The sequence below is a fragment of the Cherax quadricarinatus genome, chromosome 39 (genome assembly GCF_038502225.1).
Source record: "Cherax quadricarinatus isolate ZL_2023a chromosome 39, ASM3850222v1, whole genome shotgun sequence".
Lineage (NCBI taxonomy): Eukaryota > Metazoa > Arthropoda > Malacostraca > Decapoda > Parastacidae > Cherax > Cherax quadricarinatus.
The window spans coordinates 27,499,627-27,527,114 of NC_091330.1; the positions used below are offsets into that span (position 1 = coordinate 27,499,627).

Here is a 27,488-nt window from a genome sequence, read left to right on the forward strand (position 1 = left end):
CACAAAAATATTCTTAAGATTTTGGTAAAAAAAGATAATTTTTTTTTTTTTCAAATATTTTTTGACACAGTGAGTTCAGGATCAGGGGTCTTGACAGTCAAAGAGATAATGAATGTACTGTATATGTATTTTATTGCTCTGGGATGCTTTAACCCTTTCAGGGTCGAGAGACCCTCTCCTAAACTTTCTCAGGGTCAAAAATTTTTCAGAAAAAAAAAATTATTTTTTCATATGAAATGATAGAGAATCTTTTCCCAATCATAATGACACCAAAAGTATGAAATCTGATGGAAAACTTACAGAATTATGCTCTCGCGAAGTTAGCGGTCTCGCCGATGTTTATGCATCGGCGATTTCGCCCATTTTGAGCCCTATTTTCGGCCAATTCCTGTGAACTAGTTGAAAAAAATCATATTTATTTCACTAGAACTCCATTTTTTCTATCGAATGAGTTCAAGAAACCACCCATTTACCAATTTCAACTATCCAATAAAGTGGTTAGAAATTGGCAATTTTGCCAATTTCACTCAAATTTCAGAAGATGCCAATATCCAAATAGGGTCCAGAATAAACAAGACAGACATTCCTGACACTAATATAACTAAGTTCTCTGTTCGTTAGTCACATCCCCAGGCCCCTCTTATATTTCTTTTGCTTTCCACTTTGAATTTTTATTCTTACAAAAAATAGAAGATTTACTGTTATGCAGACTACTGCATTAGTGTAGAAATGGTATAAATAATATCAGCGCACTTGTGAATGAATATTAGACTCACCAGTTGACGTGTATTGGACACTTGGCATGATTTGTTTACTTTTGAACTTTGGTAAAAATCGAACATGTCTACTGCTTTGAGCTCAATTTCAAGGTACTTTTCATTGTGAAACCAATCAAAACCATCTCAATTTCTGTAATATGTCTTCCATTCTATAAAATGAGACCAAGAAAACTAGAATACATGTACAACCATAAATACCATACGAAAATACAGTGCAAAGTCGCTGTTTTAATCCAAAAACACGGTCAAAGTTTTTTTTTTCTCATTATGCACTGTGTGATGCAGGATTTTTTTTATACTGCGCACACTGACCACATAGACCCATTCTTTCATATGTAGGCCTACCAACTTTCTCTCGCTAGATTTGAAGGCACTAGAATTTAGGCGTTCTAGTACGTCAATAACCCTGGTGTGTAAGCCGTACTAGTACATCGAAAACCCTGAAAGGGTTAAATGTTGTAGTATATTACCTGTGGGTGGTGAGGAGTGGACTGACCTGGCTGGCTACCATACCTCCCACACCTGACTTCCTACAAATAAATACGACTCACCTCTCACCCTACATTAAGATCAAATACTTTAAGGTAAGTAATGGGTGTACTGTGTGTATGTATTTTACTTTTTATTTCTTTTAATGCCTAGTTCTATTGCTAACTTAATATATGTTAGTGTAAACTTTTTATCTGGCATTTATATGCATTTATAAGTGGAAATAAATGGTGTTTTGCTTTCTGGCAATGTCCACTTTCTGGCAGCAGTTCAGAACCTAGCCTGCTGTATGAGTGGGGCTCTACTGTACAGCATTGCTCCACACCTTCTAATGGCTCCACTACTAGACTGACTACCACCTTCATTGTAAGGAAATTAGAGAATGTCTCCACAAATTCATTGATAAATCTCTGGCCCACCTTATGCAGCAGTTGGAGACATGTGACCATGTCTCCTACTGCTGCATCACTCCTCTCCTTCTATTGGCTCCACTTTATCAGGCTCAGCTCTCATGTCTCCATACTGCATTCATGAAATCCTAGGTGTAGCAAATGTCTCTCAGTAAAAACACACAGGTGTTGCCACATGTGTCTTATTCATCATTATAAACTAATATTTCTAGAGTGTGTGCCACTCAGTAGGCAAAATATATTCTTAGCTTGTTTCCCAAGAGACAAAACACACTTACATTTGCCAGCAGCAAATTTCTTGTTCCATCAAAACCCCAAATTCATGAGGGGTTACATTCCAAAGAGGTCTTGTGAATCTGGAACACAAGAGTTATGCAAAAATTATATCAACATTATTTTTTCTTGATTTGGGTTCACTTTGTGTGTCAGATCAAATCTCCTTGCATACTGCTCTAATCAGGATAATATTAACATTTATTGGAAAGAATGTTGATGAGGGACTCTTGATTCAAGGAATAGGATTTTTGCTCCCTTGGCTTGAGCTTGAATGTCTCCCATTCTCTCTGGCTAAATAAATTAGAAAGAATGTTCAGAAAGAGAGAGTTGACTGTGGAAAAATAACTGAGCAAATTTTCAACAAAATTCTGCACTAGATAGTTTTCAATTTAGGTGTTATGCACCAAATAGAAAAATGGTCACAGCAAAACAACTTGTAAATAATAAAATGTGTACACAAGATGCCCTGCATAAAAAAATTGTACTGTGTAATTGAAAATTTTATGAATTATGAAGCTTGCAATTGCAAAGCGCATCAGATTATAAGGTTCAGCTCTACAGTGGCTGTTTTCTCAATATAAAATGTTAAAAATGTCAAAGTCATATATATGGAACATATTTTATTTTACAGCATAATAGTTTTTTTGATTGTAGGATAGGCTGGACAGTCAGTCTAGCCTTTCCTATATACAGCGGGTTAGATTCCAGGCTATCTCCGGAAAGCAGAACGCCATTTTTTCCATTTATAAATGCATATAAATGCCAGACAACAAGTTTACACTAAATTATATTAAGTTAGTAATGGAACTAGGCATTAAAAACACAAAAAGTAAAATACATTCACAGTACATTCATTACTTATCTTAAAGAATTTGTAATCTTAATGTAGGGAAAGAGGTGAGTAGTACTTATTTGTAGGAAGTCAGGTGCAGGTAGCCCTGGCTCCCCATCTCATACTTAATATATGATATTTAAAACATCCCAGAGAGTTAAAATACACATACAGTACTCTCAATGTTTACCTTAAAATATGTGTAGTCTTAATGTAGGAAGAGAGGTGAGTAGTATTTATTTGTAGGAAGTCAGTGTAAGTAGCTGGTAGGTGTAGCCTGCCTGGGCTACACCTGCCAGCTACCTACATTGTGGCCCAGAGCCATATTATTAGCATCAACATACCTTGTTCACTGAATTTAATTATTTCAAACAACTACCTTTAGATGCCATCATAAACAAAGGGAAAAGTAATGAATAATTCATGCCGAAAATTGTAAACAAAAGGAGAGTGGGGAGTGGCTGGGCCAAGCGCAGATTCATACACGTTTTCTCTGGTGCCTGACTAGAGAAGACGTAATGTTATCCCTCTGCCTGGCTACCACACAGGTCCACAAGTATTATTATCAGAGCACATAAAATATGCAATAAATGCCAAACAACAAGTTTACACTTACTTATATTTAGTTAGCAATAGAAATAGGCAATAAAAGGTAAGATACACACAGAGTACACATATTACTTACCTTAAAATATTAATATTAATGTGTGAGAGGTAAGTGGCAGGGTGTTTATTGATTAAAATCAGAATGACACACCATCATCCTCTAGCTTGGCTCTTCAAGCAAGAGGCTTACGACTCCTCTTTTTATCGCAGCTAAGCTTAGATGCCATGATCAGTGAGAGCCAACTAGTTAACGAAAGAGTAAATGAGAGAGAGAACGAGATACAGAGTTCAGACAATGTAAGAACACAAATTGAACAAGTACAGGTCTCCTTCAACATTCGTGAGGGTTAGGGGATCAAGATACTTGCGAATATTGAAAAATCGCAAATATTTGGTGCCCCAAAATATTGTGGGGAAATATAATACAACACTGCTTCCTTAACTTGTTGACATGAACAATCATAAAATACATGAAAATGTCGTAAATTGTACTAAATATATACATGTTATGGTTTAATAACATGTATGTTATTAAATACCACTGCCTCCACCACTTCCTCAACCACTGCGAGTCCCTACTACCCTCCCTCCGACCCTGCAACTGGCAGCCAGCCCTCCCACCACTCAGTGTGGCGAGTGTTTTGTTTGTTCATTATTTACTATTAAACTACAGTATAAATAATGTAAACACATTCATGACTGCATATTGGAATGGCTATTTGGACAGGTATTGGATGGTGACATCATGTGTTTGCTCTTGAACACAGCAAAGAATCAAACATTTCTGCTACTGCTAATAATAACAATAGTAATAATAATAAATGTGATAGAATTGAAGAAGGAAATTGTACAAAAATACGAGGGAGTGGTTGACACATGGTCAGTGTGGCTTTGTTAATGCTGGAGTGAACATTAGTCTCCCTGCTCTTCCAAACATTTCACAATAATTCATTGTGTTTGGTGCTTGTAGATTGAGTGTGACTGGAGTGGTTAAGGAAGCGGTTGAGACAGTGGGCGAGGCAGCGGTTGAAGCAGTGGGTGAGGCAGCGGTTGAAGCAGTGGGTGAGGCAGCAGTTGAGGCACTGGTTGAGGCAGCGGTTGAGGCAATGGTGGAGGCAATGGTGGAGGCAGCAGTTGAGGCAGTGGTATTTAATAACATGTTATAAATACTAATAATACATAATATTAACATTTATTATTATTATTATTATTAACATGTATGTTACTAAATACCACTGCCTCAACCACTGCCTCACCCACTGCCTCAACCGCTTCCTCAACCACTCCAGTCACACTCATTCTACAAGCACCAAACACAATGAATTATTGTGAAATGTTTGGAAGAGCAGGGAGACTAATGTTCACTCCAGCATAAACAAAGCCACACTGACCATGTGTCAACCTCTCCCTCATATTTTTGTACAATTTCCTTCTTCAATTCTATCGCATTTATTATTATTATTATTATTATTATTATTATTATTATTACTATTGTTATTATTAGCAGTAGCAGAAATGTTTGATTCTTTGCTGTGTTCAAGAGTAAACACGTGATGTCACCATCCAATACCTGTCCAAATAGCCATTCCAATATGCAGTCATGAATGTGTTTACATTATTTATACTGTAGTTTAATAGCATATAATGAACAAACAAAACACTCGCCACACTGAGTGGTGGGAGGGCTGGCTGCCAGTTACGGGGTCGGAGGGAGGGTAGTAGGGACTCGCAGGTGGCGGGAAACTTAAATATGATTTGGCGGCTGGGAATTTGCGAATGTGTGAAGCCTGCGAAAGTTGAAAACGCGAATGTTGAGGGAGACCTGTAATGGGCAATCACTTTGTCAGGCAAAATAAATGTGTATTAATATGTGTCTGCTTTTAGTTCATTCACGTACATTTGTAACAGCTTGTAAAACTTTTACCTCACAATATTTTTTTTTTGTTATAATAATAATTATCTCACAATACAAATACTCTTACATTGTGTACAAGTTAGTTCAGAATAAACAAACAGCAACACTCCCATTCTCATGCAACATACCATTTTTAGAGTGAATGAAGATATTATTATCATTATCATAATAAAAAAGTGCTAAACCCACAAGGGTCGTGAATTACTATATATAGAGTGAAGGCATACAAAAGGAATATTTTTTTACAGGTATCCCCCAGTGTTTGACTAGAGAAAACATAATTCTTCCGACACTACCTACACAGCTGCTTTGTAAACAAATGTCATATTTACGTCAATTTTTATTCTGCGAGTGTATGTATCATGTTTATATGCTATGTAACGTGTTTCTTATATAATTTTGAGGAAAATATCATAGATGGATTAATGAAAATGTCTTTATTAATGTAAAATAAGACATTTAATGTGCCCAAGAGTGATGATTATTACGTACTATTGGCATCATGAGTATAGAGGCTCTTAGGGATTTTAATGTGTACCTGCACACCAGCAGTGTGCAAGTATACTTAAGTACAGGTACACATAAGTATAATTATCAGAGTATATATAAAATATGCAATAACTGTAAAACAATTGAAATTTTGGAAAGTTTTCAGACATAATAAATGTGGTCACGGAAAATGTAAACAAACTGGGTGGGACATGCCGTATTTGAAAGACCGCTAGCCGTATAGCAAATTTTGGTCATAATTTGACATCACTGTATTAGCGAAATGCCGTAAAGCGGTGCTACTGTATTTACCCACTACAGCAGTTGGAACTCATCCTCTTATGCTTTCTTGACAATGTAAATTTATATGTAATTTTTAGGTAATTTATAAGCTTTGGTATTATTTGGTAATTTGTCAAAATAAACATCTTTATCTTATTTTTATATGTCAGTAATATTATGCATCAAACAGAAAACTGGGCATTTATCTTTTGCAAATGCCAAAAGGTGGGTATGGCCTTTGTACTTAAGAAAATAAATAAAACTCCAAAGTCTTTCAGGGAAAACCAGTTAGACTTGAGTCCTGTAGGTGGGAAGTACAGTGTCTGCACTCTGAAGGAGGGGTGGAAATGTTGTAATTCAGTGCATCATCTGAATTGTGTTGTCAGCACACTTCTGGCAAGACAGTGCTTAAATGAATGACAGCAAATGTGTTTTCCCTTTTTCAGGTCACCCTACCTTGGTGGGAGATGGTTGATGCTAAATTTTTTTATAAATGTTATAAATTATTACCATGAATAATTTTCAGTATTATATAATTGTTTGAATGTAATTATATCTTATTAATTGTAACAATGCTCTCTGGTTTCAGGCAATAACTGCAGCTCTAGTAGGTGGAATACTCTTCTTCATAGTGGCTATCATATTATCCGTTTGCACAGTTAAAATATGTAACAAACACAAGAGGAGGAAGCAGGAGAAAGGTAAATCATATAGTTGTTGTTACATGTACTGTACACTGCTATACTGTATTAACTTGAAGTGTTACTGGGGTGTGACTCACAGGTTGTGATGCCAGATGCTTATCTCTAGTTGTAATCTTCTCATATATTTTCTCATTCTCAAGGTGATTCTTTGCTCATGGGATGTATTCCTGGAAAAAAAGGTTAAATATGAAAAGTATTCACTTTTCAAAATGAACAGATAACTGAGAAATATACTTTTTAATAAACTGTTTTTCTTGCAGTATTGATAAACAAGTCATATATGCTCATTAATTTGAACTAAGTATATTTTAGTATTATTATTATAATCAAAAAGAAGTGCTAAGCCTGAACTAAGTATAATAATTAGTATAGTGGTTTTTTTTATTATAGTGGTTCACTGGTTTCCAGAACTCATAGAGACCAGGAGATTTCTGTTTGTAATGTTGATCCATTAATACCGTCATTAACCCTTTCACTGTCGGTGTCATATTAGTACGGCTTACAAGCCAGTGTTGGTGCAGTATTAATACCCCAGAATTCTAGCAGCTTCAAATCTAGCGGGAGAAAGCGGGTAGACCTGCATGTGAGAGAATGGGCCTGCATGGTCATTGTGCATAGTATAAAAAAATCCTGCAGCATGCGGTGCATAATAATAATAAAAAATCAGACCATGTTTTTGGTTTCATATGGTATTTATGGTTGTATTCGTATTTCCTTGGTCTCATTGGATAGAATGGAAGATATATTACTGAAATACAGATGATTTGATTGGTTTCACAATGAAAACTACCTTGAAATTGAGCTCAAAATAGCAGATATGTTTGATTTTTGCCAATGTTTGATAGTAAACAAATGATGTCACCTTCCAATACATCTCCAACTAGCTAGTCTGACATGCAGTCACGAATGGGTTGACATTATTTATACAATTATTACAACTATGCAGTAGTCTGCATAGCAGTAAATCTATTTATTGTGTGAATAAAAATTCAAAATGGAAAGCAAGAGTAATATAAGAGGGGCCTGGAGACATGACTAATGAACAGAGAAAGGTGTTATTTTAGTGCCAGGAATGTCTGCATTGTTTATACTGGACCCTCTTTTGAAATTGGCCTCTTTTGAAATTTGTGTGAAATTGCCCAAATTGCCAATTTCTGACCACTTTATTGGGTAGTTGCAATCAGTAAGTGGGCGATTTCTTGTATGCAGTCGATAGAACAAATGGAGTTCTAGCAAAGTAACTGAGTTTAGTCGACTGGAACAATGGAATTGGCTAAAAATAGGGCTCAAATTGGGCTAAATCGCCGATGCGCATATTTTGCCAAGACCAACTTTACGAGAACGTAATTCCATAAGTTTTCCCTCAAATTTTGTGCTTTTGGAAAAAGATTTTTCTATCATTTCCTAAGATTTTTTTTTTTTTTTTTTAAATTCTTTGACACTGAGAGCAAGTTTGTGAGCCGGGGTCTCGACAGTGAAAGGGTTAGCTACTATAAAGTGCATTGTCTCCCAAATACAGTCGGCTCCCTCTTATTGAACATTTGCAGAACATAATTCCAACTAACAACCAAGAAAATCTCAAACCTTCATCCACCAAACAACCTTTCCCACTAGGTATGATCTCATACCAGTCAGTGACTATCATTAAGCAGGATGTGTATACACCTGCTGCTAGTTGTGTAGAGCATGTCACAGTGAGTATTTCAATGTATTTAATCCAAAAAAAGCAATCAAAGAAGAAATTAATAGAAAAAGCAAATTCTGTATCTTCCCAACCAGTCATAATGAAAAATCGACACTGTTGACAAAATTGTACCTTACACAAATGAATCTGCCACACCTACATAAAATGAGCATAGGCCACAAATAAATGCATTTGATAAAGTGAAAAATTGAGAAGTAGAATACAGTGGACCCTTGTTTTTCGTAATTAATCCGTTCCAGAGAGTGTGACTAATACCGAAATTGATGATTTAGGAAACCATTTTCCCTATAAGAAATAATGTAAATCCAGTTAATCTGTTCCAGACACCCAAAAGTATTAAAGCAAAATAATATTTTTACATAAAATATACATTTACCTACAATGGTACCATATGGTACAATATACCATATAGTACATTGTACCACATGGTACAGGGTACAGGGACGCTAATGGAAATAAGTCTGACATTTTTTGGTTATCCTAGGTTCTCCAAACATATGCTGCTATGTATGAAAATCTATGTAATTTTATTTGTGTATTCCTAAATAAACTTACGATGCCACATGTGCTTGAGTAAGTTTATTCAGGTGTACACAAATACGTACAGTTACATAGATTATCATACATTGCAGCATATGCATAAAATCCTAGGATAACCCAGAAAAGTCAGGGTGAATTATTTCCATAGGGATCCCTGTATCTATACCATATGGTGTCCTGTACCATATACAGGAAGGCCCCACTTATACGGCGGGTTAGGTTCCAGGCTACCGCCGTAAAGCGGAAATCGCCGTAAAGTGGAACACCCTTTTTTTCCACTTATAAATGCATACAAACACTAGATAACAAGTTTACACTAACATATATTAAGTTAGCAATAGAACCAGGCATCAAAAAACAATAAAAAGGTACAATACACACATAGTGCACTCATTACTTACCTTAAAATATTTATAGTCTTAATCTAGGGTGAGACAAGTAGTATTTATTGTAAGAAATCAAGTGTGGTATGTATTGTAATAGGCAGGCTATTTCACCAGGCCACCCCACCCACACATACTATTCTATGATATTTAAGCATCCCAGAGCGATAAAATGTATATACAGTTCACTCATTACTTACCTTAAAATATTTGTAGTCTTAATGTAGGGTCAGGAGTAAGTAAATGAGATAAAACGAATAAATGAGAGAGAGAAAGAATGAATACATGAGAGGTGACAGGCCAGGCACAGAGTAAACAAACCAGGCTCCCACATCTTATATTTATGTTTATTTATTCTATTGTGGGGTGTATTTATCATCTTTTTATGTTATGTATCGTGTTTATTATATAATTTTGAAAAAAATATCATGGCTGGATTAATGAAAATGTGTATATTACCGTAATATACGACATTTAATGAGACTCAGTATTGTTATTATCACCACTTGTGGAAGTCGTCTGCTACACAGCTCACATTTATGTTTATTTATTCTACTGTGGGGTGTATTTATCTTATTTATATGTTATGCATCGTGTTTATTATATAATTTTGAAAAAAATATCATGGATGGATTAATGAAAATGTGTATATTAACGTAATATACGACATTTAAATGACTTGATGTATGTAAGTTTATTTAGGTACAGGTATACATAAGTATAATTATCAGAGTATATATAAAATATGAAATAACTTTTAAAAACATTTGAAATTTTGGAGTTTCCAGACAAAATGGAGAGACTTAGTGCTTACTGAGCTCATGGAGAATGTAAACAAACAGGGTGGGGCACGGTGACCGTATTAGAAAGTCAGGTGGGGGGAGCCGTATAGTGAGTTTTGGTCATAATTTGAAATGTCCGTATTAGCGGAACGCCGTAAAGCGGAACGCCGTAAAGCGGGGCCCTCCTGTAGTACCCTGTACCATATGGTACCCTGCACCATATGGTACCCTGCACCATATGGTACCCTGCACCATATGGTACCCTGCACCATATGGTACCCTGCACCATATGGTATCCTGTACCATATGGTACCCTCTACCATATAGTACAATGTACCATACGGTACCCTGTAACATATGATACCATGTACCATATGGTCAGTAGGTGTTGATGCCACCAGACACCAGCCAAGGTGAGTGAGTGACGACGCAAGCTATCTAGTGACTCCGCAGTTTCCAAGACAAAGCGCTTTGTCATTCACCTCAAGTAACATGTCGAGTGGCTGTACATTTGTAAATATATAATACAGGTCTGCCATCACAAATCCGGTAATCAGTTATTCGGTTCCTTCAGTTATTCGGCAAATTTCCAGGGTCGCCACACCAACCTGCTGGTACTGTTTGGTGGCGCTGCTTGCTGCATAAGTCATTCCAATTTCTTTTTCTCCATTTATTGTTATAACCTGCTTACTTTTAGCTCTAGCCATGGTTCCAATGAATACAAGTAATGCTTCTCATTATGTAAAGCACCAACACAGTACATTATCCATTAAAGATAAGGTGGCTTTGAAGCCACTGTTGGTTGCCATGAGCTCAGTCTCATGATGCAGAATATGCTTCATTATTACGCTAATATCAACACTACAGCTTATTTGCCTATCATAATTGATCTAATATGACATAATAAACAATATAAATAACATAAAACATGTTAAATACTCCAGAATAAATAATATTTGGCATAATACCAAGCAGTTCGACGGAGGTATGAAGAGGATATGGTATACAAATACCATTCTCCTATCCCTGTCTTGGGGGCTTATATTAGAGAAAACGGAGTGTAGCACAGGGCTAACTGTGATATACACTCGTACTGCACCATAAACCTGAAACAAAAAAGTTATTTTCTCTATATAGATTATCACACATAGCAGCATATATGTAGAAAACCTAGGATAACCCAAAAAAGTCAACGTGGCTTATTTCTAGTACTTATCTTGGGTTAGCCTATATATGATTTTTGGTAAATACAGTGGACCCCCACATAACGATCACCTCCAAATGCGACCAATTATGTAAGTGTATTTATGTAAGTGCATTTGTACGTGTATGTTTGGGGGTCTGAAATGGACTAATCTACTTCACAATATTCCTTATGGGAACAAATTCGGTCAGTACTGGCACCTGAACATACTTCTGGAGTGAAAAAATATAGTTAACCGGGGGTCCACTGTATTTGATTCCCAGACAGGGTAGAAACATTAGGCATGTTTCTTTACACCTGCTGTCTATGTTTACCCATCAGTAAATGGTACGGTACCTTAGTGTTAGCCGACTAGTGTGGGTGTTATCCTGGGACACTGACCAAATTTTCTTGAAATACTCTGCATAACAAGTGGCTTTCTATATAGTAGTATGTCACTGATGCCAGTTAGGCCTGTATATCTTGTACATGCACATGTAGTAAATAAAGATATTATTATTATTATTATTATTATTATTATTATTATTATTATTACTATTATTATTATTATTATTATATTTTCTCAGTTGTTTGTTGGGTTATCTTATTGAAACTTGGGCAATGTATGATGGAAAGATACTTTTTAACGTACACCAAAAATGAAAGAAATCAGACCATAAATAGCGGAGTTCACTTCTCAGCCATTAGCAGCCGCTTAGCAGTATATTTTTGTATGGTTTTTATGGTTATATTCTCATTTGATAGAATGAAAGATATGTTACAGAAATAGATATGATTTTGATTGCTTTCATGATGAAAAGTACCTGAAATTGCGCTCACAGTAGCGAAAATGTCCTATTCTTTAGCGAAGCTCAAGAGTAAACAAATGACATCACCGTCCAATACCTTTCCACCTGCCAGTCCAAATTCCAATACGGAGTCAAGAATGGGTTGACATTATTTATACAATTATTACAATAATGCAGCAGTCTGTATAACAGTAAATCTATTTTTTTGTGAATAAAAATTCCAAATGGTAAGCAAGAGTAATATAAGGGGCCTGTAGCCATGACTAATGAACAGAGAAAATGTTATTTTAGTGCCAGGTATGTCTACATTGTTTATTCTGGACCCTGTTTTGAAATTGACATCTGTTGAATTTTTTGTGAAATTGGCCAAATTGCCAATTTCTGACCACTTTAATGGGTAGTTGAAATAAGTGAATTGGCAGTTTCTTGTACTCAGTTGACAGACTAGAAGTAAATAAGTTTATTCAGGTATACACAATTACAGTTACATAGATTATCATATATAGCAGTGTATGTATAGAGAACCTAGGATAACCCAGAAAAGTCAGACAAAGTGACATATTTCCAGTACCTGGCTTGGGCTTGCCATATATGATTTTTGGTAAATATTTTTTTTCTCTCGGTTGTTTGTTGGGCTATCTTATTGAAACTTGGGCAATGTATGGTGGAAAGATGCTTCTTAACATACAACAAAAATAAAAAAGATGGACGATAAATAAGGGAGTTCACTTCTCAGCCATTAGCCGCCTCTTTCCAGTATATTTTCGTATGGTTTTTATGATTGTATTCTCATTTTTTTTGGACTCATTTGATAGAATGGAAGATATATTACAGAAATAGACATGATTTTGATTGCTTTCATGACGAAAAGTACCTTGAAATTGAGCTCAAAGTAGCTGAGGTCAGTGGTCAAGTGCAGTCATTCCTGCCAAGCTCTTGGGAGTTAGCGTGGGCTGTTATCCATACCATGGCTTGTTGTAGTGCTTTAGAATCTCAGGTTCATGTGTTGAAGAAGGAGATTCTACTTCTTCAGGAGGAAAATAGGAAGCTGAAGCTTCACATAGATGAGTTTGGGAGTGTGAGAAGGATTTAGCTGGTAAGGTAGGAATGGTCACCAGCAGTGAGAGTGGCAGCTGCTTTAAGTGGCAAGTGGTTCACAGTACACAGTTCAGGAAGAAGGAAGATGAAGAGAGTTAATAATGAAGATGTGAAGGTAGGAATCGATTCTCTGTTCTCCAAGACGAGTGTACTTCAGTGGTTAGTGAGGTTGAAGGTACCACTGATTCCCCTGCTAATCAAGGTAAGAATATTTTAATAGTAGGCGATTCTCAGGTAAGATATATGGACCGTGCATTTTGTAACAGACAGAAAGTTCAGACAGAGTGTGTGTCTTCCTGGAGCTGGTGTTGGCGACATAGTCAGCAGGTTAGATAATATTATGGCAGATAATGGGAACAAGCCCATTATCTGTCTTAGTGCTGGGGGTAATGACATTGGGATGGGCAGGAGAGAGGAGCTGCTGGATAAGTACAGGTCAGCCATAGAAGTACAGTGGACCCCCGGTTAACGATATTTTTTCACTCCATAAGTATGTTCAGGTGCCAGTACTGACTGAATTTATTCCCATAAGGAATATTGTGAAGTAGATTAGTCCATTTCAGACCCCCAAACATACACGTACAAACGCACTTACATAAATACACTTACATAATTGGTCGCATTCGGAGGTAATCGTCATGCGGGGGTCCACTGTAGTTAGGTCTAAGGGAGGGATCCCAGTCATATGTAGCATCTTGCCTAGAAAGGGAGTGGGCAATGAATGGATGTCTAGGGCAATTGGTATAAATCGCTGGCTAGACAGGTACTGCAAGGAACTTGCAATCCTATTCATTGATAACTGGGACCTTTTCTTTGGCAAATGTGATATGTATGCAAGGGATGGGGTTCATCTCTCTGGGGATGGAGTGGTTGCATTAGCCAATTCAATTGAGAGGGTAATTGATGACTTGTCTAGGAATTTAAACTGATAGATTATAGAGGTATGGGTGTTTGTGGGAAACAATCAGGCTGCAGCATTAGGGTTAAAAACAACAGTTATTACCGGGATACCTCAGGGATATGTTTAAAAGACAATATTCAAAATAAAGTTGCTAGTAATGGCAAATCAATTGATCAACAAACAAAGAGAGATAGTAGAGGGCAATGAGTGACTAGCTCCCTAAAGGTTTACTATACAAATAGTAGGAGTCTAAGAAATAAGATAGATGAGCTAAAATTACTTGCAAGTGTAGGTAATATAGATATTATTGGTATAACAGAGACCTGGTTCAACCTGAAAGATAGAGAAATGCCTTCTGAATGCAACATACACTGATAGGGTTAACAGGAAGGGTGGTGGTGTGGCGATGTATGTCAGAGAAAATTTAATTTGTTGTCTTAGACATGATATAAGATTAGAAACATCGAACACAGAATCGGTTTGGCTACAGTTTCTCGAGGGACATGACAAATTAATTTTGGGTGTGATTTATAGGCCCCCAAACCTTGATAGAGAGTGCAGTAAGCTGTTATGGGACGAAATTCATAAGGCATCTAGATATGAAAATGTTGTGATAATGGGAGATTTTAACTTTAGACAAATTGATTGGAACAATATGACAGGAAATCTTGAGTCTAGTGACTTTCTTGATACGGTTCAGGATTGCTTTTTAGAACAGGTTGTGACAGAACCAACTAGAGGAAACAATCTGCTTGACTTGGTTCTTGCCAACAAAGATTCCCTAATTAATAATCTTGAGGTTAATGATAAGCTTGGGGAAAGTGATCACAAATCACTTAGTTTCAATATATCATGGAATTACCCAGATAACTGCAATCAAATCTCTGTCCCAGATTTTCGCTTGGCCGACTTCATGGGACTGAAAAATTACTTGGGTGGGCTAAATTGGGATGACCTGACTATGGGTCAGGTAGGTGATCTTGGTTGCCAATATGACATTTTTCAGAGCATAGTTCTAGCTGCCCAGACAACTTTTGTTCCGAGTAGGGAAATTAGATCTAACAAAAATGATCCCAAATGGATGAACAATAGATTAAAACATCTCATTGGTCAAAAGAGAAGCATATATAGGCATATCAAAAGAGGGGATGGGCAGTTAAGAAATCAATATATTCAATTAAAGAGAGAAATAAAAAAAAGGAATAAGAAAAGCAAAAAGGGATTATGAGGCTAAGGTCGCAAGGGATTCAAAGACTAACCCAAAAGGGTTCTTTCAGGTATACAGAAGTAAGATTAGGGACAAGATTGGCCTACTTAAGAGTAACTCTGGTCAGATCACTGACAGTGATAAGGATATGTGTGAAATACTAAATACCTACTTCCTCTCAGTTTTCACCCAGGAAAATACTAGCGATATTCCTGAAATAATAAATTACGTAGAACAGGATGATAAACTATGTATGATAGCGATAACTAGTGACATGGTCCTCAGACAAATAGAGAAACTGAAACCTAACAAATCCCCAGGTCCTGATGAACTGTTTGCAAGGGTGTTAAAGGAATGTAAAGAGGAACTTAGCATACCTTTGGCTAATCTTTTTAACATATCACTACAAACTGGCATAGTGCCTGATAAGTGGAAAATGGCAAATGTAATACCTATTTACAAGGCAGGTGACAGGTCCTTGGCTTCGAACTATAGACCAATAAGCCTTACCTCCATAGTGGGAAAATTTATGGAATCAATAATTGCCGAAGCAATTCGTAGCCATCTTGACAGGCAAAGATTGATTAATGATTCTCAACACGGTTTTACAAAGGGGCATTCCTGTCTTATGAATTTACTAACTTTTTTCACTAAGGTGTTTGAGGAGGTAGATCATGGTAATGAATATGATGTTGTGTATATGGACTTCAGTAAGGCTTTCGATAGAGTTCCACACCAGAGGCTATTGAGGAAACTTAGGGCACACGGAATAGGAGGAGAAATTTTTTCCTGGGTAGAGGCATGGCTGACAAATAGACAGCAGAGAGTTTGCATAAATGGAGAGAAATCAGAATGGGGGCACATCACAAGCATCACAAGCGGTGTTCCTCAGGGGTCAGTGTTGGGCCCGTTGTTGTTCACAATTTACATAAACAACATAGATGAGGGAATAAATAGCGACATAAGCAAATTTGCTGATGACACCAAAATAGGCCGTCCAATTCATTCTAAAAAGGACGTTAGAGCACTCCAGTATGATTTGAATAGACTGACGCAATGGTCGGAGAAGTGGCAGGTGCAGTTTAATATTGACAAATGCAAAGTTCTAAATGTTGGACAGTTAAATAACCATGCCACATATAAACTAAATAATGTAGATCTTAATACTACCGATTGCAAAAAGGATTTAGGAGTTCTGGTTAGCAGTAATCTAAAACCAAGACAACAGTGCATTAGTGTTCGCAATAAAGCTAACAGAATTCTTGGCTTCATATCTTGAAGTATAAATAATAGAAGTCCTCAGGTTGTTCTTCAACTCTATATATCCTTGGTTAGGCCTCATTTAGACTATGCTGCTCAGTTCTGGTCACCGTATTACAGAATGGATATAAATGCTCTGGAAAACGTACAAAGGAGGATGACAAAGATGATCCCACGTATCAGAAATCTTCCCTATGAGGACAGACTGAGGGCCCTGAATCTGCACTCTCTCGAAAGGCGTAGAATTAGGGGGGATATGATCGAGGTGTATAAATGGAAAACGGGAATAAATAAAGGGGATGTAAATAGTGTGCTGAAAATTTCCAGCCAAGACAGGACTCACAGCAATGGTTTCAAGTTGGAAAAATTCATATTCAGGAAGGATATAGGAAAGCACTGGTTTGGTAATAGAGTTGTGGATGAGTGGAACAAGCTCCTGAGTACAGTTATTGAGGCTAAAACGTTGTGTAGTTTTAAAAATAGGTTAGATAAATACATGAGTGGGTGTGGGTGGGTGTGAGTTGGACCTGACTAGCTTTGCTGCTGGGTCTGGTACAGTGCTCCATCCTTGAGTGGGGATGACCAGACTGGGTGGGTCATTGGGATAATCCGGGGGGTGGATCATTGGTCTAATCCGGGGGAGGACATGGACCTGCTCCGCGTGGGTCACTAGGCCTGTTGCAGTGTTCCTTCTTTCTTGTGTTCTTATGAACTTTGCGTAAGTCAAGTTGGTTAATTTTATTAAGTGTATTCTAACCTAACCACTCTGTACTTCGGCACACTACAGGTCCCAATGATGCTGGATTTGTGATGGAGGACCTGTAGAACATTACTAATATACAACATTTTTGCATATTTTTGTTGCAAACAATTATTGTAAACGAAATAATGATGAAAATATTAGTGTGTTTATTGTGTTGAATACAACAGTACCATATACATGTAGTACCATATGGTACAATATACCATATGATACAATGAACCATATGGTATCATTGTAACATATGGTATCATTGTAACATATGGTATCATTGTAACATGGTACAATGTACCATATGGTACATTGCACCATATGGTACCATTGCACCATATGATACCATCAGGTACCATTGCACCATATGGTGCCATTGTACCAAATGGTGCCATTATACCATATTCTACCATATGGTACCATTGTATCATATGGTGCCATTTTATCATTCTACCATATGGTACCACTGTACCATATGGCTTTCTTGATAGTTGTGACAGAACCCACAGGCACAACACCAGACACAAACATCTCTATGACATTCCCCGTGTCCGACTAAACCTTTACAAAAATTCAATGTATGTCAAAGGCCCTAAAATCTGGAACACCCTACCTGAAAATTCTAAAACTGCAGACACATTCATCACCTTCAAAACTACCATCAGAAAACATCTTATCTCCCTGATACACCCTGTCAACTAATTACACGAATACCACCTGGTGGTTAACACTTACACTCACTCACCCATTTGACCATAAACAGAAATATCAATCTCAATTTCAAAATAATGAATCTTAACTAGTCATAAGTTGGCCTGTGATACTCCAATACTGAAACTATGTATAGTGCCAAAACAAAAGCATTCACATTGCTAAACTCACAAACTAGTATTTAGTCACTTAGCCATAATACCAACTTACCTCATAATTTTGTAATATTTTAAACTTAAGATTTGATTTAAGTCTGCCCAAAATGCCTAGCCATGCTAGGTGTTCTAGTGGTACACTCTGTAATTATTATTTTACTACATGTAAACTACACAATAATCAAATTCTGTAAACTCAGCATTGTAATCCTTATAGAGAATAAACTTTGAATTTGAATTTGAATTGCACCCTATGGCACCATTGCACCATATGGTACTGTTGTATTCAACACAATAACCGCACTAATATTTTCATCATTTTGTTTACAATAAACTTGTTAACAAGTTTTGTAAGCAATATAATGATAAACAAATTAGTGCAGTTATTGTGTTGAATACAATGAGTGTACACTTATATAATATACATTATATTGGTCTCACAGGCCACAAATGTTACTAAAAAAAAAGAAGAAAAGAAAAAAGTATTAAAAACTTAAAAAAATGCAATTTTGTGGAAGTCGCTGATGTTGCCACCACCCGGTTATTTTGGGTCAACTTCCCTCCGCTGTATCTCGGTAAGTGCTGATTAGAAATTTTTTTTCTTTTTATTACCTTCACAAAACTATTATCTTTAATTCTGTAAGATTTTTTTTTTTTTTTTTTTTTTTTTTTTTTCAAAATTTCTTGGGAACTGGGGCACCCCTTCAGATTTTGGCCTTGGATCCTGAAAGGGTTAAACTGTCCAAACATAGATCTACATTCACCTGCGTGGTGCTCTGAATATTTTGAAAAATAAAAAAATCGTTTTTGGTTTTTAAATTAAAGAGGGCTATTTTCTGTGTGGTATAAGACCAAAAAAAAAAAAATTTAGGACCAGTTCTTACTGAGATATAAGACCGTGAAGTTGGCTCTGGATGCTCGCCTGACGGCAGCATCGACACCTGCCACTTACAGAAGTGTTGCCAATTTACCTTTTTTTCTCGTTTTTATTTTAATTTATGTAATTTTTGTCATGAAAATTACAATTTATAATAGTTCATGTGACTTCATAGCCAATCTTTGTTCTGACACTAATATTATGTACTTCTGGAAAATTTTCTAGGAGTGATTACCTGTATGTACCTCAACATTATATACATACAAGTAAACTCATTGGGAGACAACCATATTGTTTACCGTAGTCACCCCGTGTAGACATGTGAGAAAACTTAACCACCCCTGGTCACGGCAAGTGGTTCCTTCGACCTCACAATCTTATCCATATCTATCCGAGACCAGTATGGATTGGATAGCACCCACAAGTACGGTGCTACTAATTAATTGTGGACTGTATAGATTATATTAGTTTAACTGAATGAAGGGGGGTGGGGTAGGTTACACATGGATATATCCATCAAGGAAAACACTTGTACATAATCTCACCACTTACCAGATATTCTCTGGTGGTCACTTGATGTAGCTGGATCACTCATAACCTATCCAATTACAACATACCTAACTGGGCAGTATCAGTCTGCTATAACTAGAAGGGTTACTTAACTGTGGGTGATTGATACTCCTTATTCCCTCCATTCACCATCTCATTTCGATGTCCTGCTACACCGACACGGTTCTTATTCCAGCAGGACGAGGTATCCGTCGGTTTGTCCCGGTTTAGAAGTCGTGATTCCATAAAGCTTCACTATCCTCGGTACGAGAATCACGCGTTCACTCGGAGCAGGGCGATCTATTTCACATCCCGCATTCTCTTAACTCAATGTTATTATCACTGATTACACTGATCACTCTGATGTGTATAATAATTATGAGACGATTTAACGTCTCATAATTATTATACACATTAGAGGTCACTCCATTAAGATCTGAGGCCGATGAGTGAGGAATAACACACGGGTATTTCCCCTGGACACACACCATGGCCGCGCACCAGTCACACCCGGTCGAACCATTATTCACTAATTTTACCACCTTTTTACGGTGGTCCCGTAAATCACGTTCCCTCACTCTTCACCAGGAACAGTTACGACACTTCCTATTATGAAGTGAGGCCCATATTAATCCTTAGGCCGCCGTGAATGCCACTTTCCTGGTTCCATGCTTTCCCAGCCTCCTCACTACATTCAAAACACTCCCGCCTCCCCCATGGCCCGAGTCGACCTCTCCCCCCGCACATCCGCGCATGCGCAAAGGGAACTCTTGGTTCTATCATATTGTCAAATATATTTTTGACTCATATCGGCACATTAAACACCTATTAGGCACTATAGTTTCGGAAAATTAAAAATTTTCCACACTGCGGTCGGGCGGAGGTCGTTGCTAGACGACTTACATAATGCGGAGTACAATTTTCCCATCTTCACTGGCCACCTGGCTTGGGAACTCCAACATTGGTATTTACATAATCACCCATTAATTCTTTCCATCTGTTAACTCCTCAGGTAGATCTCCATCCAAAGCACACTTAAGCCTCCATGCTTCTGGTATTAACAATTTCCCTCTTATTGTAAGGTGTGACACTAAGTCTATGCTCTCGGGGTTAATTTGTTGGGCATACTGGAATTATGAGACTTTAACAATAGCAAGTCTCTCTCAGTATCCCAAGTCAGCCCCAACACATTACTGCATATAGGCACTTCAACTCCATGGCCATCCATATTTATTGATCCCTCAAAATGGACTAATTACTGTTCCATTCTCTCAGGGGCATAAGCCTATGCTCCCTGGATTAATTTATTGGGCATACTGGAATTATGAGACTTTAACAATAACAAGTCTCTCTCAGTATCCCAAGTCAGTCCCAGCACCTTACTGCATTATTTCATTAACCCCTTCACATATCCTCATTAGTTCCTCTTCAGTTGACGTCACACCCGGAAATTGTCCACATAAGATTATTTACCCAATTACTTCGCTCAGTGGACCACCTGTGCACTTAAAGTGTGCATTTATCATCGCCTGAAGTAAGAACAATTTATTATTTAACTATTTATTAATTATATCATTATAAGCAGTCAACAATTTTGGTGTCTTGCTCAGTTCGCAGAGCTGGGCCCTTTAACTGTCCATACGCCATCCTATAATTAGTAGGTAATTTTGGACGGTCGAGCTTCCCCGGAAGTCGCACCCAGTAATGTCCAGATTCACATTTAACATCCTTCAGGTATTGTTCCTGAGTAAAGGAATCATTTGGACTTTCCTCATTTATATTAATCCCTATGCTGTCCAGCTCCCACAAATTAGACTGGTTCAACATCATTCTCGATAGAAGAATACTTGTACTGGGTTGACCTTTTATGAGCAAGACACCGTGACTGTATTCACTACTTCCTCTAGTCATTATTACTAGGCGGTAGTTTGCCATATATTACATGGCCCATACCGGTGTTGAGGAGAGTGACGCCGCATGCTTTTGGATTTATGCCCTTTATCCTGAATTATTACATCCATCACCGGCAAGGCTACCTCAGCTAGGCCATCATTATTGCCATTAGCTGCAACCTTTACGTCAGTCACTGTAGTGTCAGGGTTATTAACATTATCATTATTGTCACCATTATTATAAGAATCACATACAACCCTGCACATAACTGTATGGTGCCTTCCCTTGTTGCATTGATAGCAACTGTTCAATTTGGTATGACAATCCTTTACATTATGATTGTCAGGACATCTGATAAATCTGTCAAGTTCTTTCATTCTTTCCACTTTAATATCCCATGAATTAGAGGCATTACAATTTTTAGTGAAATGAGTACCCTGGCAGAAGAGGCAGTCTCTCTTTTCCTTGCCTGACCTCTTATTAACTGGGTTACACTTACTGAGGTACTTATTCCTCTTACCTTGATGTGAGGAACCACTATTACTGATTCCTGACTTGATATGTGCCTATTTAACTCTTAACTATGATTATTACCACTGGGATTATTTTTCCCTTTTGCGACTTGACAGATACTTCAGAGTCATTATGTGTTATATCCTTAGAACTGTTTGGCTGACTGGTCTGCAATTGAACAATTAATTCCTGCCGACCTAGTCTGATTTCCTCCAGACCATACTCTGGAGGTTTTTGCAAACCCACCCTTTGCATTAATAGGTTGACCAACTGCCTGGCTTACACCCTTTAATTTATTCAAAGCCTTACTTTTACAAGACAGTTATTCTTCCAATTCGTAATGTTGATTAATTAAAACATTCATTTCCATTCCATCTGCACAATTCTCCAGCAGATCTTTTTCAGTCTTTAAACCACAATTTGTACCAATCAAATCTACTCTCTAAAACATCTAAATATAACTTTAATTCATTAGGGTTCACGGTTCTTTGATTCACTAAATCAAATGCCTTCGTCACATGGCTTTTAATAGCCTGTAATGATGCTTTCATTACTCTAAAATTCACGGACTTGCCAGCCACATTAACTCCATTAGATCCAGTCATGGATAGAGAATTATTAAGTACTGATTATACAACTTAAGTAGGCGCCTTATAAGAGTAATTCTTGCACTTTACTCTTGTATAAATCCTAGCCACACATGTGATAGCAATTGGGCTAATTATCATCCACCACACGATCGATTAAACTTGTGTACCCTATACCCACTTCCTTCCATCAGTCACTTAATTATTAAGTAATTAATTCAATTAATTTTTTCACTGATTGCATCTGGTTCAGGAAGGACCAGCGGGCAGATCTGGAAAATTTTCTAGGAGTGATTACCTGTATGTACCTCAACATTATATACATACAAGTAAACTCATTGGGAGACAACCATATTGTTTACCGTAGTCACCCCGTGTAGACATGTGAGAAAACTTAACCACCCCTGGTCACGGCAAGTGGTTCCTTCGACCTCACAATCTTATCCATATCTATCCGAGACCAGTATGGATTGGATAGCACCCACAAGTACGGTGCTACTAATTAATTGTGGACTGTATAGATTATATTAGTTTAACTGAATGAAGGGGGGTGGGGTAGGTTACACATGGATATATCCATCAAGAAAAACACTTGTACATAATCTCACCACTTAACCAGATATTCTCTGGTGGTCACTTGATGTAGCTGGATCACTCATAACCTATCCAATTACAACATACCTAACTGGCCAGTATCAGTCTGCTATAACTAGAAGGGTTACTTAACTGTGGGTGATTGATACTCCTTATTCCCTCCATTCACCATCTCATTTCGATGTCCTGCTACACCGACACGGTTCTTATTCCAGCAGGACGAGGTATCCGTCGGTTTGTCCCGGTTTAGAAGTCGTGATTCCATAAAGCTTCACTATCCTCGGTACGAGAATCACGCGTTCACTCGGAGCAGGGCGATCTATTTCACATCCCGCATTCTCTTAACTCAATGTTATTATCACAGATTACATTACCATTCACAAGACGATTTAACGTCTCATAATTATTATACACATTAGAGGTCACTCCATTAAGATCTGAGGCCGATGAGTGAGGATTAACACACGGGTATTTCCCCTGGACACACACCATGGCCGCGCACCAGTCACACCCGGTCGAACCATTATTCACTAATTTTACCACCTTTTTACGGTGGTCCCGTAAATCACGTTCCCTCACTCTTCACCAGGAACAGTTACGACACTTCCTATTATGAAGTGAGGCCCATATTAATCCTTAGGCCGCCGTGAATGCCACTTTCCTGGTTCCATGCTTTCCCAGCCTCCTCACTACATTCAAAACACTCCCGCCTCCCCCATGGCCCGAGTCGACCTCTCCCCCCGCACATCCGCGCATGCGCAAAGGGAACTCTTGGTTCTATCATATTGTCAAATATATTTTTGACTCATATCGACACATTAAACACCTATTAGGCACTATAGTTTCGGAAAATTAAAAATTTTCCACAGTACTAAATAGTACTCAAATTGTAACAATCACACTGACAGGTGAACATTTTCACCTGCCCTGGTCATTTACTATTGTCTATAAATATATACAAAGTATTTATAGGTCCCAGCATTTTTTAGACATAGTGGAGTATGAAACTCATTGAAACATGATGTTATGACAAGGGTCAGAATGTGCCCTGCTGGAGGGAACCTTGCCTTTATATGTTTATACTCTTACACACAAACATGTCTTTGTATGTCTGTCTGTCTGTCTGCCCAGCTCTGCTTATCTGTCTGTCCAGTTCAGCTCATCTATCTTTCTGTCTTCTGTGTGTGCATGGAGTATAATATGAACTTCTTGAATAATGGTGTTATGACAAGCGTCAGATAACAAGTGACATTTGATGAATGTGTGCTGCTGGAGGGGGAACCTTGCCTTTATATGTTTTTACTCTTGCACACAAACATGTCTTTGTATGTCTGTCAGTCTGTACATCTATCTGTACATCTGTCTGCCTAGCTCTGCCTGTCTGTCTGCCTAGCTCTGCTTATCTATCTAGTTCTGCTTATCTGTCTTTCTGTCTGCCTGTGTGTCTGTCTCTTTCCATCTTCTTGTCTCTGTCTCAGGGAGCGGCTAGTAAACCTGTTGGTTTATGGTGTATGGGCTGCTCCCTGATTGCTGAGCAAGTGACACTGCTATTATCTGCGTCATGTTTATTTATGTTTTATATCTAAAAACACTACATGTTTAGCACTTGGCCTGGAATTTTTGGGTTTTCCTAGGTAATTTACATTATGTATAATAACTGTACGTATTTATGGGTACATGTGAGATATAGACAGAGATACAGATAGATATAGACAGATATCGACAGGTACAGACAGAGACAGCCAAAGCCAGCCAGATAGCCAGCCAAATACATAAGAACATAAGAAAGAAGGAACACTGCAGCAGGCCTACTGGCCCATGCCACCCCCCCTGGCTTAGACCAATGACCCACCTAGTCAGGTCACATCCACTGAAAGAAGGAGCACGACATCTGACCCAGTAGCACAGGCTAGTCAGGTCCAACTCACACCCACCCACACCCACTCATGCATTTATCTAACCTATTTTTACTTTCCTCTTAAAATGTGAGTGTTAATATGACATGACATCAGTGAATCACTGGGATTTGCCATGCTATTTGCTCTAGCTGGTGCTCAGTTGAACTGGTGCCCCCACAAGGTACTAAGTGGTCCCCAATTTTTTTCATAGTGCGTACACTGAGTGCACAGACCCATTCTTTCATGTCTAGGCGACTCAGGCCCGTCGCACCAAATTTGAAGGAATGAATAATAAAATGTTGATATACGTTCGGAGCCCACCGCACGTGAACGTATATCTACATGTGGACAGTGTAAGGGTTAATGAGGAAACGTTTCCCCACACAGTGACTTCATCAGCCCATACAAAGGAGAACAGGGAAGAACAGGAGGAGTTTGAGGTAATCAGTCCCTCAGCCTTGAGTCGATGTGGTCAGTCCATCAATCTTGAAAAGAATACAGCATATCTGTGGAGAAGTAGCTTATATACCGTAGGCAGGAGAGGTGCAACAGTCGTAGGTGGTATCACATTTGTCTAATGTCGAAGTAAGTCATGCCCAAGGGTTAGGCACTCCTCCTGTTCTTCCCCGTTCTCCTTTGTATGGACTGATGAAGCCACTGTGGCGAAACGTTTCCTCATTAAAGATACCCAAGTGTTGCACATGTGCCTAATTTATCAACTTGTCAGTTCTCTGAACTATTAACCTACAATATCACTTTTTACCATTATTGAAGACTCTTGTTGGCATATGGAAGATGCGAAGAGGGGAGAGGAAAGAGGAGAGGTTATTGGTTGGAAGGGGAAACCCCCTCCATAAGGTCTTCAGGTATCAAGTCCCTATCCTGGGTTACTTCCCTTCTTTGACTTTTACTGGCACTAGACCCCTGTGGCACAAAAAATCTGTCCAGAGGTGTCTGTTTCTGATGCCTCTAAGATTTCCCAAAAATGGGACAAGGCATTGTCAGTGAACATGTTACAGACATGGCTTGCAACAGCTTTGTTGGGGTGATACATGTATTTCTCCATAAAACTTTGCAACTCACTCCACTTTGCACACATGTCCTTAATCACTGAAGAAGGCACATTCTCCCCTGTCTCTTCTTCCTCCTCTGAAGCAATTTCCTCATTTGCAATCTGTTGCTGCTCCAGTTGAAGGTATTGCAGCTCTTAAGTTGTTAGCTCTTCCCTCTGGTTGTCCACCAACTCTTCGACATCTTGGTCACAAACATCCAATCCCGTACTTTGCTATGAGTTCTTTCTTGAATTCTATCGTGTTTCTTGCCTTCTTTATCAAAGGGCTGGCATTCGGAACTTTCTTTGGCCCCCATGGTGGATTATTTAGCAGTCGCACTCAATAAACAAGTACAAAAAACAATGGATTATTACGAAATGTTTTGGATGAATGCACAGGGTAATGCTCACTCTATGAGAAACAAAACCAGACTGACTCAGAGTTTGTGGGATGCTTTGTGTGGGCACGGGCAGGTGGACACGTTCGGTATGGTGGACCAATGAAAGCCAAGGTGATGAACGAAAACTGGGACAAAATTTGGATGAAAAAAGTTGTTGAAAACCGAATTCAGCGAAAGCCAGGGCAAACGAAAACCGAGGTTCCACTGTTTATTCATAAAAATCACTAGACTTTTAAGTAGTTTGGTCATATAGTAAATTGTTAGGCTTTACATTTATGCTGAGGTTGAAGTCAGCAACAGTGGCCAGTGTTCAAACATGAACATCTGTTACCATCCCTCCCATCACTCACTCACTTATAATAAGTATTAGTTGGACTGACACTTGAAGTGTATGGTAGTTTTATTATCATACTAAAGCACTTAAACACACTAGTAGTGTTAGAAAGTTAATTTGCTTATTCTCATACTTTCATTAAGAGGAAGCCAGACATGAAGTGGTCTTCAAATGAGTTTGCCTCCAAAACTCAAGTGCTTTTTGATTTTTATGGACTCATGTCTTTACAAAAAAAATTTATAACAATTACACAAACCAGGGCAACATAGATTTAGAGGTCATTTCTGCTTCTCACAAATGCAAGTCCCTCATGACATGGTCATGGTTGCATTGGAAGACTAATAGAATGCTCATTTAATATACAGTACAACACTTCAAAAGCTTTCTACAAGTGTGTTCATGGTGAAATAGCATGGTGGGGAATTACCTGCATGAAGTCAAAAGTCTCCCACAGTGAAAAGTTCTGATCCTGAAGACAGTACTCTCCCCACTTCTCTTTCTCATTCTCATGTCTAATGTACATA

General features: G+C 38.0%; 1 protein-coding gene across 5 annotated transcripts in view; it reads left to right on the plus strand.

The window, feature by feature from the left end:
- The window catches only part of LOC128696401 (protein turtle-like), a 1,392,149-nt gene that overhangs the window by 1,251,569 nt on the left and 113,092 nt on the right, over positions 1–27,488 (plus strand). For all 5 annotated transcript variants that reach the window (XM_070092535.1, XM_070092536.1, XM_070092538.1 and 2 more), the window contains one exon: positions 6,668–6,779. In XM_070092535.1, coding sequence (XP_069948636.1) covers positions 6,668–6,779 — 112 coding nt within the window. The remainder of the gene's footprint in view (positions 1–6,667; positions 6,780–27,488) is intronic.